At 30.6% G+C, this 14617-nt stretch overlaps 2 protein-coding genes across 4 annotated transcripts in view; one reads left to right on the top strand and one right to left on the bottom strand.

The window, feature by feature from the left end:
• Nucleotides 1-26: 26 nt before the first annotated feature.
• On the bottom strand, nt 27-3573 carry LOC108733240. 3 transcript variants are annotated; one of them, XR_001937206.2, is made up of 3 exons: nt 2639-2881; nt 1209-1287; nt 27-1016 (listed from the first exon to the last, which is right to left on the bottom strand). XR_001937206.2 is itself a non-coding variant. In XM_018464328.2 (3 exons), the coding sequence occupies exons 1-3, from the start codon at nt 3450-3452 to the stop codon at nt 658-660; spliced, it is 561 nt and encodes a 186-aa protein (XP_018319830.1). In that variant the 5' UTR covers nt 3453-3573; the 3' UTR covers nt 27-657. The 3 variants fall into 3 exon arrangements, 2 of the variants coding, with proteins under 2 accessions (XP_018319830.1, XP_018319829.1); XM_018464328.2 differs by lacking the exon at nt 2639-2881 and adding an exon at nt 3327-3573 and having other exon boundaries at nt 27-1013; XM_018464327.2 differs by lacking the exon at nt 2639-2881 and adding an exon at nt 3327-3571.
• A 9946-nt stretch (nt 3574-13519) lies between these two features.
• The window catches only part of LOC108733253 (kinesin light chain), a 91830-nt gene continuing 90732 nt past the window's right edge, over nt 13520-14617 (top strand). Inside the window, exon 1 of the mRNA XM_025980285.1 lies at nt 13520-13579. The gene's annotated coding sequence lies outside the window, so the exon portion shown is untranslated. The remainder of the gene's footprint in view (nt 13580-14617) is intronic.

Raw genomic sequence — 14617 nt, forward strand, 5'->3', positions numbered from 1 at the left:
TATTAATACAGTTTTACATTTAAATCTACGATTAATCTATTCTATAAGTTAACGTTTTAAAATAAAATTGCAACTAAGTTAAAATTTATTTATTAAAAAACTAAATAACAGTATAAAAAACAAACATTTGTCAACTGATGAATTTCTATTTATTTCTAAAGGCTGTCTACAAACTACGTAACGTAAAATGGGGAGGAGGAGGGGTCCAGATTGACGTTACGGTCCTGTTTATGTAGGGGGGCTGTGCCGCTATGCGGTGGGGGTCATGGTTTGAATAGAAAGAATAATTCTCTAAATGAATTTCGTTGTTTAGCAATAGGTCACCACGGTTTAATGTTAATTAGAAATTGTCATTGTTTATTTAAAAGTGAATTATTGTTGAAAATAAAAAAAACTTTGTTGCCTGAATTCAATCCTACAACTTTTACAATGCAGTAGGGTTGCCAACCGTTAGATAGATGTTATATGTTTGTCATCATCTTCTCTCTAGTGTCCTACTCGTCCTAACAATCTAAATATTAAACTTGGCAACCCTAACGGATGAGGAGGGGGAAGGTTCAGGCCGGGCGGTACGGTCCTATTAAGTAGGAGAAAAAGGGGTCAAAAATATATGAATTTTGCGTTACATAGTTTATAGACAGTTAAAATGTTTGACAACTATATTATAATTTGTTTTTTGGTACGTTTCGGTAAATCCTGCACGATACCTTTGATTGTAGAGTAATTTTTAGGAATGTAAGATAACCATTTTGCAGTTGTTTCTTTGTTGTTTGAAGATTTATTGTCCAGCTGTGCTGTCGAACTGCTAACGGAACTTTGTGCTTCGTCTAAGTCGATACTATTGATATTTTCTGCAAGTAACTTATCATTTGCAGTAGTTACAATATTTCCCACTAACAAATTATTTTCTTTATTATTTGAAATATCCATCAATGAAGGGTCTGTTTCAACAGCGAATTCACTAGTAAATGTAGGTTTATTTATTGTTTGCGAGGCTACTAGTGAAATTAATTCTACTGAAAATAAAAAAAACTGTTTTACTGACTGCAAAAAAAATGCACAACTAAGTTAAAACATGTACACGTTTAATTTTAATTTATTTGGTAAATAATGAACACATACGTTCAAATAGTTAGTATACTTTTTTAAAACTTTTTATTCTTTGATTGAACCATTGAAAATTGTTATCTACACATTCTAATACTTACGTAATGCCTTTTCCTCTATCTTATCTTCGTCCAGTTTTCTTGGAGTTTTCAGAAAATAACCAAATTGGAGTTTGCTATTCTATAAAATTTAAATTAAATAAAACTTAAATTATGTAGTCAAAAACTAAAATCTAAATCACCAAATAATCTAGCAATACATCTCCGCAAAATTATTATACTTTACATTAGTTTACATTTACGTAAGCAGAACTTAATTAATTTAGAGGTAATCTATATTTCAATGGATGTTTGTGGATTGATCTACATTTCATGTGAATTCATTAGTGATGTAAATGACGTCACAAGAGTTACCGACAGGGCCTGTCAGTCAACCTAGTTTTATACAAAATTACAATAGTCATAATAAATTTGTTATCATTATTATTCAATTTTTATCGAAAAGAGATACTTTTTCTTATAAAGTGCAAGTGTTTATTTAAATATATGAGGCTATCTTAGAAATACATTAGAGGTGCCATTAATAATAGTGAACGTTTCAAAATACGGATGAATTTAAGGATAAACAAAAAACGGTATGTAAATCGTTCGCAAATGAGAGTTTTTTATATTTGCTAGAAATAAATAATTTTTGTTCGCCTTTTATAATATAAGTTGCTTGTTTTCTTTTGCATATATTATTATCGCAAGTCTTCTATAATGCCTACTCTTTTTCTTATACTTAGGTAGGTACAAATATTTAGTTTTAATAATTTCTAATGATATCTTGGTTGGTGCGATATGAAACATTTTATAATATTAAAGAAACAAGACTCTAATATACTGGAACATTAAAAAGTAAAATAGTTTTATTTCTTTAATATTTAATTTTAAATTGGCTGTTAGCTACAATTCGAATTTAACATATCTATGGTTTTAACATTTTCAATCAAAATGGCCGATATGAACAGGTTATTTGTTAGTGACATTTCAAAAGTAATTTCATCATCCCGTGTTGTTAACAATAAAACATATTGATGTAATAATTAATAGCATTTGAAAGAAAAACCTGCTACACAAATAACTGATAACGTGGTCATTTTCACGCTTAAGGCTCTCCTTAGTTTTCTTCTTGATATAAGGTAAAATTTGAATTAATATGTGTAAAGTAGTATACGCCATTTCTATGTTACTTTAAATTGTATTAATCCTCATATTCTAGAGATTTTCAAAAAAGACAATATTTTGTACTATCTCGTTACTTGAATCAATTTGTAAACGAGTTGGCAGTTGAGGAAACTTTGTTTTTAATTTCCATCCACATTCAAAATGTATTATATGTTTTTGTTTTATTTTTATAGACTGATTGCTATTTCGCTTTTATTTAATCCCAACAGAATAGGTGTTTCGTGAGATCAAATAAGATCGAAATCGCAATCTACGTCTGGTAGTTTCGATAAATCGCTGACTAAAAACCTATGCTTAAAACTTACTTTGAATTATTTCGCTCAGTTAGCACCAGTCACTAGTAGATGACGGTATAGAGTCGTAACTCGATATTATTATATTGTATAATAAAGCTTCAGTTTAGTCAGTGATTTGTTGAGACTATTATGGCGGGCTGATGAGATCAAATACGAAGTGGCAGTAACATTTTAATCATTGACCAACAACTTAATCCGTTTTTATTTTAATAGTTCATTACCGCAATTGTTTCGCCAATATTCATATGTATAATTAAGTAGGTTCATATTTTTTATTGAATATTCAGTTATGAAGTTCCAATAATTACTTATAGCTACTTATTTTTTTTTTGTTTGTATCGCATATATTACTGAAAAATCATCACATCTGGAATAATAATCTGTACATACAGTTTCATGCAAAGTTAAGGGTAAAGTTGTATTAACATTGTTTTCCATAATCCTAATATTATCGCTTTCAGATAATGTAAAAGTCATAAATACCTACAATATGTGAAAAAAAAGTAATTTTTAAGTTATTTTTTACTTAACATATCTTCCAAAACATTTTTACAAATATTTTACTATCTACTTACTTATACGAAGTGTCAAGAAAAATCGACAGTCGGTTTTTTAAGAGACAGAACATATCGAAACTCTTCCCAACAAGTTTTAGAAAATTCAAATTTTTGCATACAATTAATTTTTTATTCATTACCTTTTCATGGTACCTTCGATTATAATTTTCATATTCCTTCACTAAACCGACCAAATAATCCCACGAAAAACAGGATACTGAACTAAACACTATCACACTAGAAATTAAATGAAAAAGAAGTACCATTTTATATGCACTACCAGTAGTTGCTTATTTTTGTTTGAGATCTTTTCAGTACAGTACGATATAGAATGACGTCGTTAAAAAAAATACCTTTTTATATACATATTTACGTAGGTGTACAGATATAACATCTATTTCGCTCTATTTCTTCAAAGCATTGTAAAGAATATTAGACAAGCTTATAAGCGTAATTATAGGTGCAATTGTCAGAAAATTATTACAGTTTTTAATTGCTACTTTAGACGCTTTTGCAAATAGTTATAAGCATGAGATTTTTTACGACGAAACAGTCGACTGAGCTAATAAAGAACTAATTTCACCATGAACTCGTTTAGAAATCGTTTTAGATATGTGGTTTTGACTATAATTTCTTCAAGTCAACGGAGTAAAAAACTATGAGATATTTTCTCTACTACAGGGTGAATAAAACAATTATAATATTTTAGAAGTATCATTTACGATTTGATTGCTCTCAAAATTACGAGAACAGTAGGTACTTATTGTAGGCAGAGGCAGGGAGTAACCAGAATTTACTTTTTTAAAGCAAGTAGATTGTTAAGCATATTAGTTAAATTGCTTATTAAGCAAGTTGAACGTGTTAAGCAAGTTTAACGTGCTTTTTGAGCATACTTACGACTTGTTTTGTAATGCAATTGCCAAGTTGCTTGTTAAGCAAGTTGAACGAGTTTGCTAAGCACGTTAATAACAATTAATAATTTGTCTATTAAACTAGTTTACAACTTACTTGTAAAGCTAGTTGAACGTGCTTTTCAATAATGTTTAAAATTTACTAATAATGCAAGATAGCAAGTTGCTTGATAAATAAGTTTACAACTTGTTTGTAATGCAATTACCAAGTTGCTTTTTAAGCAGATTGGACGTGTTTGCTAAGCACGTTAATAACAATTAAAATAATTTGTCTATTAAACTAGTTAACAACTTATAAAGTTGAGCGTGCTTTTTGATCATGTTTACAATTTACTTATAATGCAAGATAACAAATTGCTTGTTAAATAAGTTTACAACTTGTTTGTAATGCAATTACCAAGTTGCTTTTTAAGCAGATTGGACGTGTTTGCTAAGCACGTTAATAACAATTAAAATAATTTGTCTATTAAACTAGTTAACAACTTATAAAGCTAGTTGAGCGTGCTTTTTGATCATGTTTACAATTTACTTATAATGCAAGATAACAAATTGCTTGTTAAATAAGTTTACAACTTGTTTGTAATGCAATTGCCAAGTTGTTTGTTAAGCAAGTTAGTTAAATTGCTTATTAAGCAAGTTGGACTTGTTTGCTAAGCACGTTAATAACAATTAACAACTTGTCCATTAAACTATTTAACAACTTACTTGTAAAGTTAGTTGTAGGTGCTTTTTGATCATGTTTACAATGTACATATAAAACAAGATAACAAGTTGTTTGTTAAATATGTTTACAAGTTGTTTGTAATGCAAATACCAAGGTACAAGTTTAAAATGCTTGCTAAACAAATTAATAACAGTTAATAACTTGTTAATTAAATTAGTTTACAGCTAGCTTGTATAACAAGCTAACATTAAGCAAGTTAATAATGATTAATAGCTTGTTTCTTAAACTAGTTTACAACTAGTTTGTAAAACATGATAGCAAGTTGCCTTTGAAGTAAGTCAAACCAGCTTGTTAAACAAGTTCACAATTTACTTCTAAAGAAAGTTAGCAAGTTAATTGGCAAAGTTAGTTAAATTGCTTGTCAAGAAAGTTAACAAGTAGCTTGTCGTGCAGGTTAGTTAAATAGCTTGTTAAGTAACTTGAACATGCTTGCTAGGCAAGTTGAACGTGCTTATTAAGCAAGTTAATAACAATTAATAATTAAGTTGTAGGGCAAGTTAGTCAGTTGCTTCTTACGCAAGGTGGATAAATTGCTTGTTAAGCACGTTAAACGTGCTTGTTAAACAAATTAAACGTGCTTACTACGCAAGTCCAACGTGCTTAATAAGCAAATAAATAACAATAACTTGCATCTTAAGTTGTACAGCAAGTTACCAAGTTGCTTATTAAGCAAGGTGGATAAATTGCTTGGTAATTAAGTCAAACGTGCCTTTTAAGCAAATTAAACGTGCTTGCTAAGTAAGTTCAATTTGCTTAATAAGCAAGTTACTAACAATTAAGTTGTAAAGCAAGTTAGCAAGTTAAATGTGCTTGCTAAGCAATTTTACAACCTCCTTGTAAAGTTAACTTATTAGCTGGCAAGTTGTTAAATTGACTCGACTTGGTTTTCGTTCGTGTTATTTTATATTACTATATATTAGTTATACATAAATGAGACATTTTCGCATTTTTTTACAGAAGTGTTGGTCTGGATCGCCTTTCAGTAATATTCTTTCACAATATTGCAACGGACATTAGAGAGCGCAGAAGAAATGAAAATGTAGCTATTTGACTAAAATAGTCCGGGCGGATTGGATGAAAAGGTAGGATTATTTGAATTTAGTAAATAACAGTTTTTGGGATGAAATTAACTGAACTGCTTGTTCAGTTCAAGAAGGAGTATTTTAATGTACGGCGCGAGCTGTATAGCGTTACCAACATGTGTTCGTTCCTACACTGCGCAGTAAGGCATTGCGCATGAAATTTTGTTTACGATCTGTGTTTGACAACTGACAATATCGAAATTGATGTGCAGTTGCTCATCACGCAGCATACAAACGGGTCATCCCTTATTAGTGATGATGTCTTTTAGGGCTTGGCTTGGCATTAAGTTTTGCTCCTATATATAATCTTCTTGGTTTAGTTGTTTTCGAAATGTCTTTATCTTGGAACAAAATAATAATGATTAAGTTCTGACTTAAACAAACCCAATAAGGGGCTTCAACTCTTAAAAAATGAAATCTGCTTCGATCTTTTATTTACAATAAACTTCAGCGTCCATTTTCTTTCCATGTAATATTTTTCGTTGATATGTTTAGTGCTTTTATCGTTATAATTGTTAGTGTTAGTCTTGATCAGGGAAGAAAGGAGTCATGGAGTTAAAAGAGGCAGGTCCCTATTGCCTGAAATTGTCATTTATCTCTGGGATTAAAAGAAAAGAAAGTAAAGTTTCAAAGATATATATTAATTGTTCACAACAATTGTTTCACCATAACATCAGCTTCTTCAGGTGAAGATATTCTGATTAAAATTGTTACAAAATTAGCATAAATAATAAAAGTTTACAAATTTTATGGGTTGGGTACAATGAAAAGAAGGGATAAGGCAAGACATTAAGTTTTTAATGGCAAATTTAAATTTAATAATGGAGAACTATCTACATTAATTTGATCATTTAGTAAAATATTTAATTTAGTGTATTTATTAATATAGAGATTTTCAGTTAGGTTTAATTTATTGGTTTTTGGTAATTCTATTAAAATTTGAAAATTATTATTAAAAGTGTGCATAAAAAGTTGATTTTTTGAGATTTCCTTAATTTATAAATCGTCCATGAAGAATTCCGCAAGTAGAAGACTTAAAGGGTTACCCATTGATAAACCTTGTTTTTGTTCAAAGAATTCCTTATTTGATGATATTTTGTTTTAGGACAAAGTTGACATCATTTTTATGTAAATGTTTCTTGACTATTTCTATTACTTCGGTAAGGGGTGTACTCGTAAACAAATTGGAAACATCGAAAATATGAATTTACTATCACTCGGTAAGGTTAATTTGAAAATCTTGTTTAGCTTTAAAATTTGTCAGTTTTATACTTTTTTTTTACCGAGAATTTTGATATAAATTTACAAGGAGGTTGTGTGTACAAAACTACAGGTCAATGTAGTGGTTAANTGATCTCTCAAGGCATATAAAAATGATACGGCTTAAATGTGAAGTTGGGTGCAAAAGAATACAATTAAATCCTCTCTCGGGAAAACACGAAATGACATTCCGAACAACCCTATAGTTTTGAGGCTTGAGAGTTTATAACTGTAATAGAATAGGTAATTATTAGCGAGACCAGTTTGGTTTAAAATTGATTTGGTTTCTTTTTGATAAAACTGAGTAGGATCTCTTTTATGTTTATTAAAAGAATTGATGTTTAAAAAATTAATGATTTTTTCGACGTAAGTAATCTGATTTTGAAATCGCAACTGTTCCCTTTGTCGGCTTTTGTAAATAAAATATTTTCCTGACTAATTTTTGATCGAATTGACTTGGCTAAGTTTGTTTCAAAATTTGAATAATTACGTTATTTGTAATAGTTTTCTAACAGGTTTTTAAATTGTAATTTTTGAAACAGATTTGTAAACTTTCAGTATTTATGCTAATTTTGTAATAATTTTAATCAGAATATCTTCACCTAAAGAAGCTAATGTTATGGTGAAATAATTGTTGTGAACAAATTTCTAAAACTTTACTTTCGTTTCTTTTATTGATAATGGAGTTTCAACAAGTAAAGCATTCTACCATTAACTATCCTGGGATCTTAGTGACCATGAAGTCTATCCTTTTTATAGCGGACACGCCATCTTGGTTAGTGTAATGTCCACTTTTATTTATATGGTAACTGAGAACAACAAAATATATATGATATTGTAATGTTCGGGGGTTTAACTAATGTTGTGTTCTTGCAAAACGAATAAAATTATTCATAAGTTTGTGTTCCTTTTTAATTTTCAAAGCTAGTCTGCAAAATTCAGCTCTTCACAGTGGTTCAAGCCAAATCAAATTTGCTGTGCGAAATACGTTTTGACTAAAATGTGCTTCTACTAAATAGAAGGAAATAATTCAGAATTCCTAATCCTTTTCAAATTTAGTGCCACAAAATTTCGCTCGTTGCAGTCGTCCAAGCTAATTTAAGTTTGTATTACATTTGTTAGAATGGTGGATGAAAATATGTTTTGTTGACTGTCCTAAAGTGACACATATTGGGATGGAAATGTGTTTTCTCGAAATTTTAAGTCTCAGTCTCACAAATTTTCAGTCTTTATAGTAGTAGACCACTGACTGCGAGCATATTTAAATTTGTATTGTATGTGCGCGGTAGGTTTTCGTACGATGACATATTACATAAGCCCTGCACAATGTCGTAATGTGACACACGCTAGAATGATAATGTTTTTTTTTAGAAACTAAAAGAAATTTTCAAATTTAGTCTCACTATTTTTTTTTTGTTTGTATCGCATATATTACTGAAAAATCATCACATCTGGAATAATAATCTGTACATACAGTTTCATGCAAAGTTAAGGGTAAAGTTGTATTAACATTGTTTTCCATAATCCTAATATTATCGCTTTCAGATAATGTAAAAGTCATAAATACCTACAATATGTGAAAAAAAAGTAATTTTTAAGTTATTTTTTACTTAACATATCTTCCAAAACATTTTTACAAATATTTTACTATCTACTTACTTATACGAAGTGTCAAGAAAAATCGACAGTCGGTTTTTTAAGAGACAGAACATATCGAAACTCTTCCCAACAAGTTTTAGAAAATTCAAATTTTTGCATACAATTAATTTTTTATTCATTACCTTTTCATGGTACCTTCGATTATAATTTTCATATTCCTTCACTAAACCGACCAAATAATCCCACGAAAAACAGGATACTGAACTAAACACTATCACACTAGAAATTAAATGAAAAAGAAGTACCATTTTATATGCACTACCAGTAGTTGCTTATTTTTGTTTGAGATCTTTTCAGTACAGTACGATATAGAATGACGTCGTTAAAAAAAATACCTTTTTATATACATATTTACGTAGGTGTACAGATATAACATCTATTTCGCTCTATTTCTTCAAAGCATTGTAAAGAATATTAGACAAGCTTATAAGCGTAATTATAGGTGCAATTGTCAGAAAATTATTACAGTTTTTAATTGCTACTTTAGACGCTTTTGCAAATAGTTATAAGCATGAGATTTTTTACGACGAAACAGTCGACTGAGCTAATAAAGAACTAATTTCACCATGAACTCGTTTAGAAATCGTTTTAGATATGTGGTTTTGACTATAATTTCTTCAAGTCAACGGAGTAAAAAACTATGAGATATTTTCTCTACTACAGGGTGAATNACTTTCCGAACAACCCTATATACGGTTTAATCAAACTACATACGGACAGTTTACCCATTAGTCCTGTAGTATCGTACACACAATCTTTTTGTAAATTTGTATCGGGATTCTTGGTAAAAGAAATTACAAAACTGACAAATTTTAAAGCTACTTATTCTCTGAAGAACTCATTTGATTTAGTAAAGAATATTTCCAAATTAACCTTGTCCACTAATAGTAAATTCATATCTTTCGATGTTTCCAATTTGTTTTCGAGTATACCACTACCGAAGTAATTGAAACAGTCAACAAACATTTACATAAAAATAATGTCAACTTTGTCCTCAAACTCCTTACTTTAACTCTTGAACAGAATTATCTACAATGTAATACCAAATTCTTTGAACAGAAATCAGGTTTAGCAATGGGTAACATTTTAAGTCATCTACTTGCGGAATTATTCATGGACGATTTAGAAAATAAAATCTCAAAAAATCAACTTTTTAAAAATTGTTTCTATTTGTGTCGTTATGTAGATGACATATTGATATTTGTTTTAAAGGTTCAGATCGTCAACTAAATAACCTTTTTAATTTTATTAATAAATTACATCCCTATATTAAATTTACCAAAGAAGTAAAAATAAATACAACAATTAATTTTCTCGACTTAACGGTTACTAATAATAACAATATACATGAATTTTCAATATTCCACAAGCCCACACATATCGACATGGTTATACACGCCAAATCATTCCATCCCTTTAATCACAAATGAGCAGCTTTTCATTCTATGTTACACTGACTAGTATACCTTCCGTTAAACAAAATTAATTATCAAATAGAATTAAATAGAATACTTTAGATAGCTAGAAATAATGGTTACTCAGCTAGATTAATATTGTCTTTCTTAAACAAAAAACTCCACAATAAAATTTTAAATTCAATACTCTAAACGAATTTATAAAACAATAAAGATAAAACTAATAAAATATCAAAATCAGGAGTTTACTTATTAGAATATGGGGACTGTAATCAAGTCTATGTTGGACAAACTAGGAGATCTTTCAATCAAAGGATTACAGAACACAGGAGGAACTATATTAATTGAAAAGCTGATTCTACATAGGCAGAATATTTATTAAAGGAAAAACACACTTTTAATGATAATTTTCAGATTTTAAGAGAATTACCAAAAATCCATAAATTAAACCTAACTGAAAGTTTTTATATTAATAAATACAATAAATTAAATATTTTACTAAATGATCATTTGATGTAAATAGTTCTCCATTATTAAATATGAATTTGTCTTCAAAAACCTAATGTCTTACCTCATCCCTCCCTTTCGTTCTTCTTTTAGTATTTATGATAAATTTGTAACAATTTTAATTAGAATATCTTCACCTGAAGAAGCCAATGTTATGGTGAAACAATTGTTGTGAACTATTAATATATATTTTTGAAACTTTCCTTTCGTTTCCTTTAATCGATTATTGAGTTTGAACAAGTAAAACCTTCTACCATTAATTACTATTATATTGGAGTTTTAGAAATTGTTACTGCTATCCGAAACAGTAGGTTTATGAAGCTGCAAAGTAAAATAAAAATGATTCTAGATAGATTCCGTGGTAGAGAAATTGTAAAACATTTTGAATACTTACTTAATACTAAGTGAAATGCTCATTGATATTATAATTATCATCATAATTTTAATTGGGAATGAGCAACTCGTCATAAGTATACTTATAGCGGTTGGATGGGTACGTGCGTGTGTGCTTGCGTGTTGAGATTTCAGCAGACAAGCATTAAAACCTCCATTAGATTTTTTTTCACAGTTGTTTCGGTTCTATCAATTTTATGGGATTGCAAAGTGTATGATGAATATTACTGCAAATAATTCTATAAATTGTATTCTTATTGATACACAAAAAAAATATATTCTTGTGAATTAGTTTTAACAACTTCTGGGGACATCGAAAATTAATTACTATCAACAATTAATAAAATTTAATAGTCGAGCCATGGGGACTGGATGAAGAAGAAACATCTTCATGTAGTTTTATGGACGAAAAACGGCAAACGAATGTTTAACATTAACAGTATCTTTTTCTGCCGCTTGGAGTTAGGGGGCAGGAATAAATTTATAATTAAGATGAGTCAAGACTGTTCTTTTCGATGCAGGACATAAAGTTCCTGTATGCAGTTTTAGAATATTTTGCAAACCTACAAGGCGGCATTGTGTTAATTTGACCGTAAACCCTCCGAGGATGGCTAGATGCATCAATTAAATACTTAAATTAGTTTATAGGGCTAACGGTTCAAGAAGGATCCTTTACGATCCCCAATGCAGTTTCATTTTTATTATAAGGTGTTTATTTTATGGGTTTAACAGTTATAAAGTGCCGTTAGTTGATTTTTGATGTATCCGATTTTCCAAGTTATAAACATCCCTCTCTTGCAATATTTTGAGTTGGAAAGCCCCGCCTTGTAAGTATCTACGGAATGTTTCAAGGGATTAATCACCAATGGTGATATTCGCCACACACTTGGCCTAGTGTTAAGTCTAGATATAAAAAGTGACCAAGGACTTTGAAAGAAGGACTTGAACAAGCACAAGGACTTGAACTAGCACTTGCACTTGTATGGTTAATCATAATTAATTATTCGTTTGGAGATATTCTGTAAATATTTGTAAATATATTTCTAATAAGTCGACTTCACTGCAAGACTTCTATTATTCTACCTTTCACCCCTTAATTAAGCAACACGCCTTATCAATTTAACGCGTGTGCAGATGTTCCCCTTGCAATAGTAAGTTCTCGAATATCTGCCCGTGAAATTTAACAATGAGTGTTGCGAATACGCCCAACTGTCATTATGATGACAAAAAACAATGAATTTATATTCGTGGAATGGTTATTTAATTAACTTGATATTCATACGAACGCCCTTCTAATGAAGCATACATGTACTAAATTTAAAATATAGAACGTGCAAGTCCCACGGATCCCTCGTTCTCCACTATATTTACTTAAGGGTGACGGGCTGTAACGCGTTTTATCCCTTTTCACGTACGAAGATGCACGAAACATTCGCGGACACTGGATTAGCCACTCTAACATCTCGGCCGACCTTGAAAGGTTGCACTTTAAACACCATAAATCTATCTTAATTTATAAAAAATTAACGTTTGAAACTTATTGCGTGTATAACATACATTTGGATTACTCGGAATCCTTAACTTATACGTACAATCTGTAATAGCGACAAAATAGTCTCAAACAAGTCAAAGTTCTTAAATCTAATCAAAATACATCAGGACATGGGGTTATCATCTATCGGAAGCACATACAAAACTTACGGTGCGTTTCAATAAACCGTCTTGCACTTGCACTTTGACGACTTTCACTATTCTGTCGTCGCCTGAATACAACGATGTCACTCTCCTTAGTGGTCATGCGAATGATGGTACATTTTTAATCAGGACCAAAACTCCAATCTTCAATAACTTACTTGCATTTTGACGCCATTTCACTCGTCTCTGCAATTCGTTGATATACTTTTTCTGCCATCTACGCCAAAAGTGGTACAACATGGTTTGTCTACGTTGGAATTATTTAACTGTATTCTCGGGCACATCTAGATCAACTTCCGCAAAGGCGATGAAAAGTCTCCCGATGAGAAAATGTGCGGGAATTAAAGCGGTAGCGTTGTTGGGATTACTGTAAGGGGGAGAAAGTAGTCTGAAATTCAGAACACGCAACTTCCTGCAGCAAGGTCGAAAAATCTTCATAAATAAATGAGTAATCGCCCAAAGTTTGTTTAGTATAGGGTATTTTGGTGGAGATAATATTAAACATCAAAATTTAAAACATATAATAAACAATTAATCATAACAATAGTGAATCATAACACAGAAAAATGCAAAATGCAAAACAAAATTCTTTTTTTAAATAATATACGAGAAAGTGAAAACAACAGAACATAATTTTAATTTTTTTTTTCAGAATTAAATTTCAAAATAATCTTTGACGGATGACGATCTTCTTAGTCTGGATTCGGATGTCGAATTTGTAGAGAAGATTTTATTATACATATGAAGGTGATGGAGTTAATTCTCGATTTCTTCTTCGATTTGGCGTAATCTTGTTAGTCGAACTAATTGTCATTATTTATTCAAATCGGTCGTTGTGATTAGTAATGCAAATGTTGGGAAATCCGTAACAGCATGTTATCGCTATGAGATGCATAAAGCTCCAATAGTGGCTGAAAACCATGAGCCATGTTTTAGAGAAAAAGGGTGGTTAATGTTGCTATCGAGGACGGTTTCAAAATGTTCTAGCCTATGTTGAGAATGCTTTAACTCATCAAGATTAAAGTTTTTAAATCGATTGGTTCCACAAAAATTTCACTTTGATTCAAGAATTCTCTCTGTTTGACACAACAGTCATCAGCGAGAAGATAAGTATTTGGGATGAAATTAGTATGATCTGAGGTGTTTTTAGATGCTGCGTATATAGGACTGTAGAAAACGTGTAACATTTACATTTTTGCTCTAATTTAAGAACACCAATATTATTATAATGATGAATAACTATTTGAAAACACAAGTACTCCTCGGCAAGTTTTTTTACAAGATGCTAGGTTCTCAAATCGACAGTAATTAGTGTTAGAAGTCGTTAGAAGAAGGTAAGGAAAAGACGGGATCGATATAGGAATAAATAACGAGTTGTCTTTTCGAGCGGGAAGTGGTGTAATATTATATAAGATATCACTGAAAAAGTGTCCCAATGATATTTTTGCTTGTTGGATGTAATGGGGTGCTTTAGATTAACTGTAAAATTAAGACAAATACAATTCATAATGGGGCTAGTAGCAATTTGCAGTATTATACAATTTATTACGGATTTTAAAAGAAACTGACACAGGGGACTGTTTATACGAGGGTGGATTGATAAGTTTCCGGCCTAACCAAGAGATGACGCCACTAGGCCTACCTTGAGGTGACATTCTATAGTACCATCCTTGGATAGCTTGTAGCTATAGTTTCAGCCCGATCTCCTTGCTAGTGTAGGTTTGACAGCACGCTGAACAAGACGCCTCTGTGGTTTTCGTAAAAATGGAAAAGCAGGAAAATCGT

This window comes from Agrilus planipennis, unplaced genomic scaffold, assembly GCF_000699045.2.
Source record: "Agrilus planipennis isolate EAB-ADULT unplaced genomic scaffold, Apla_2.0 scaffold76, whole genome shotgun sequence".
NCBI lineage: Eukaryota > Metazoa > Arthropoda > Insecta > Coleoptera > Buprestidae > Agrilus > Agrilus planipennis.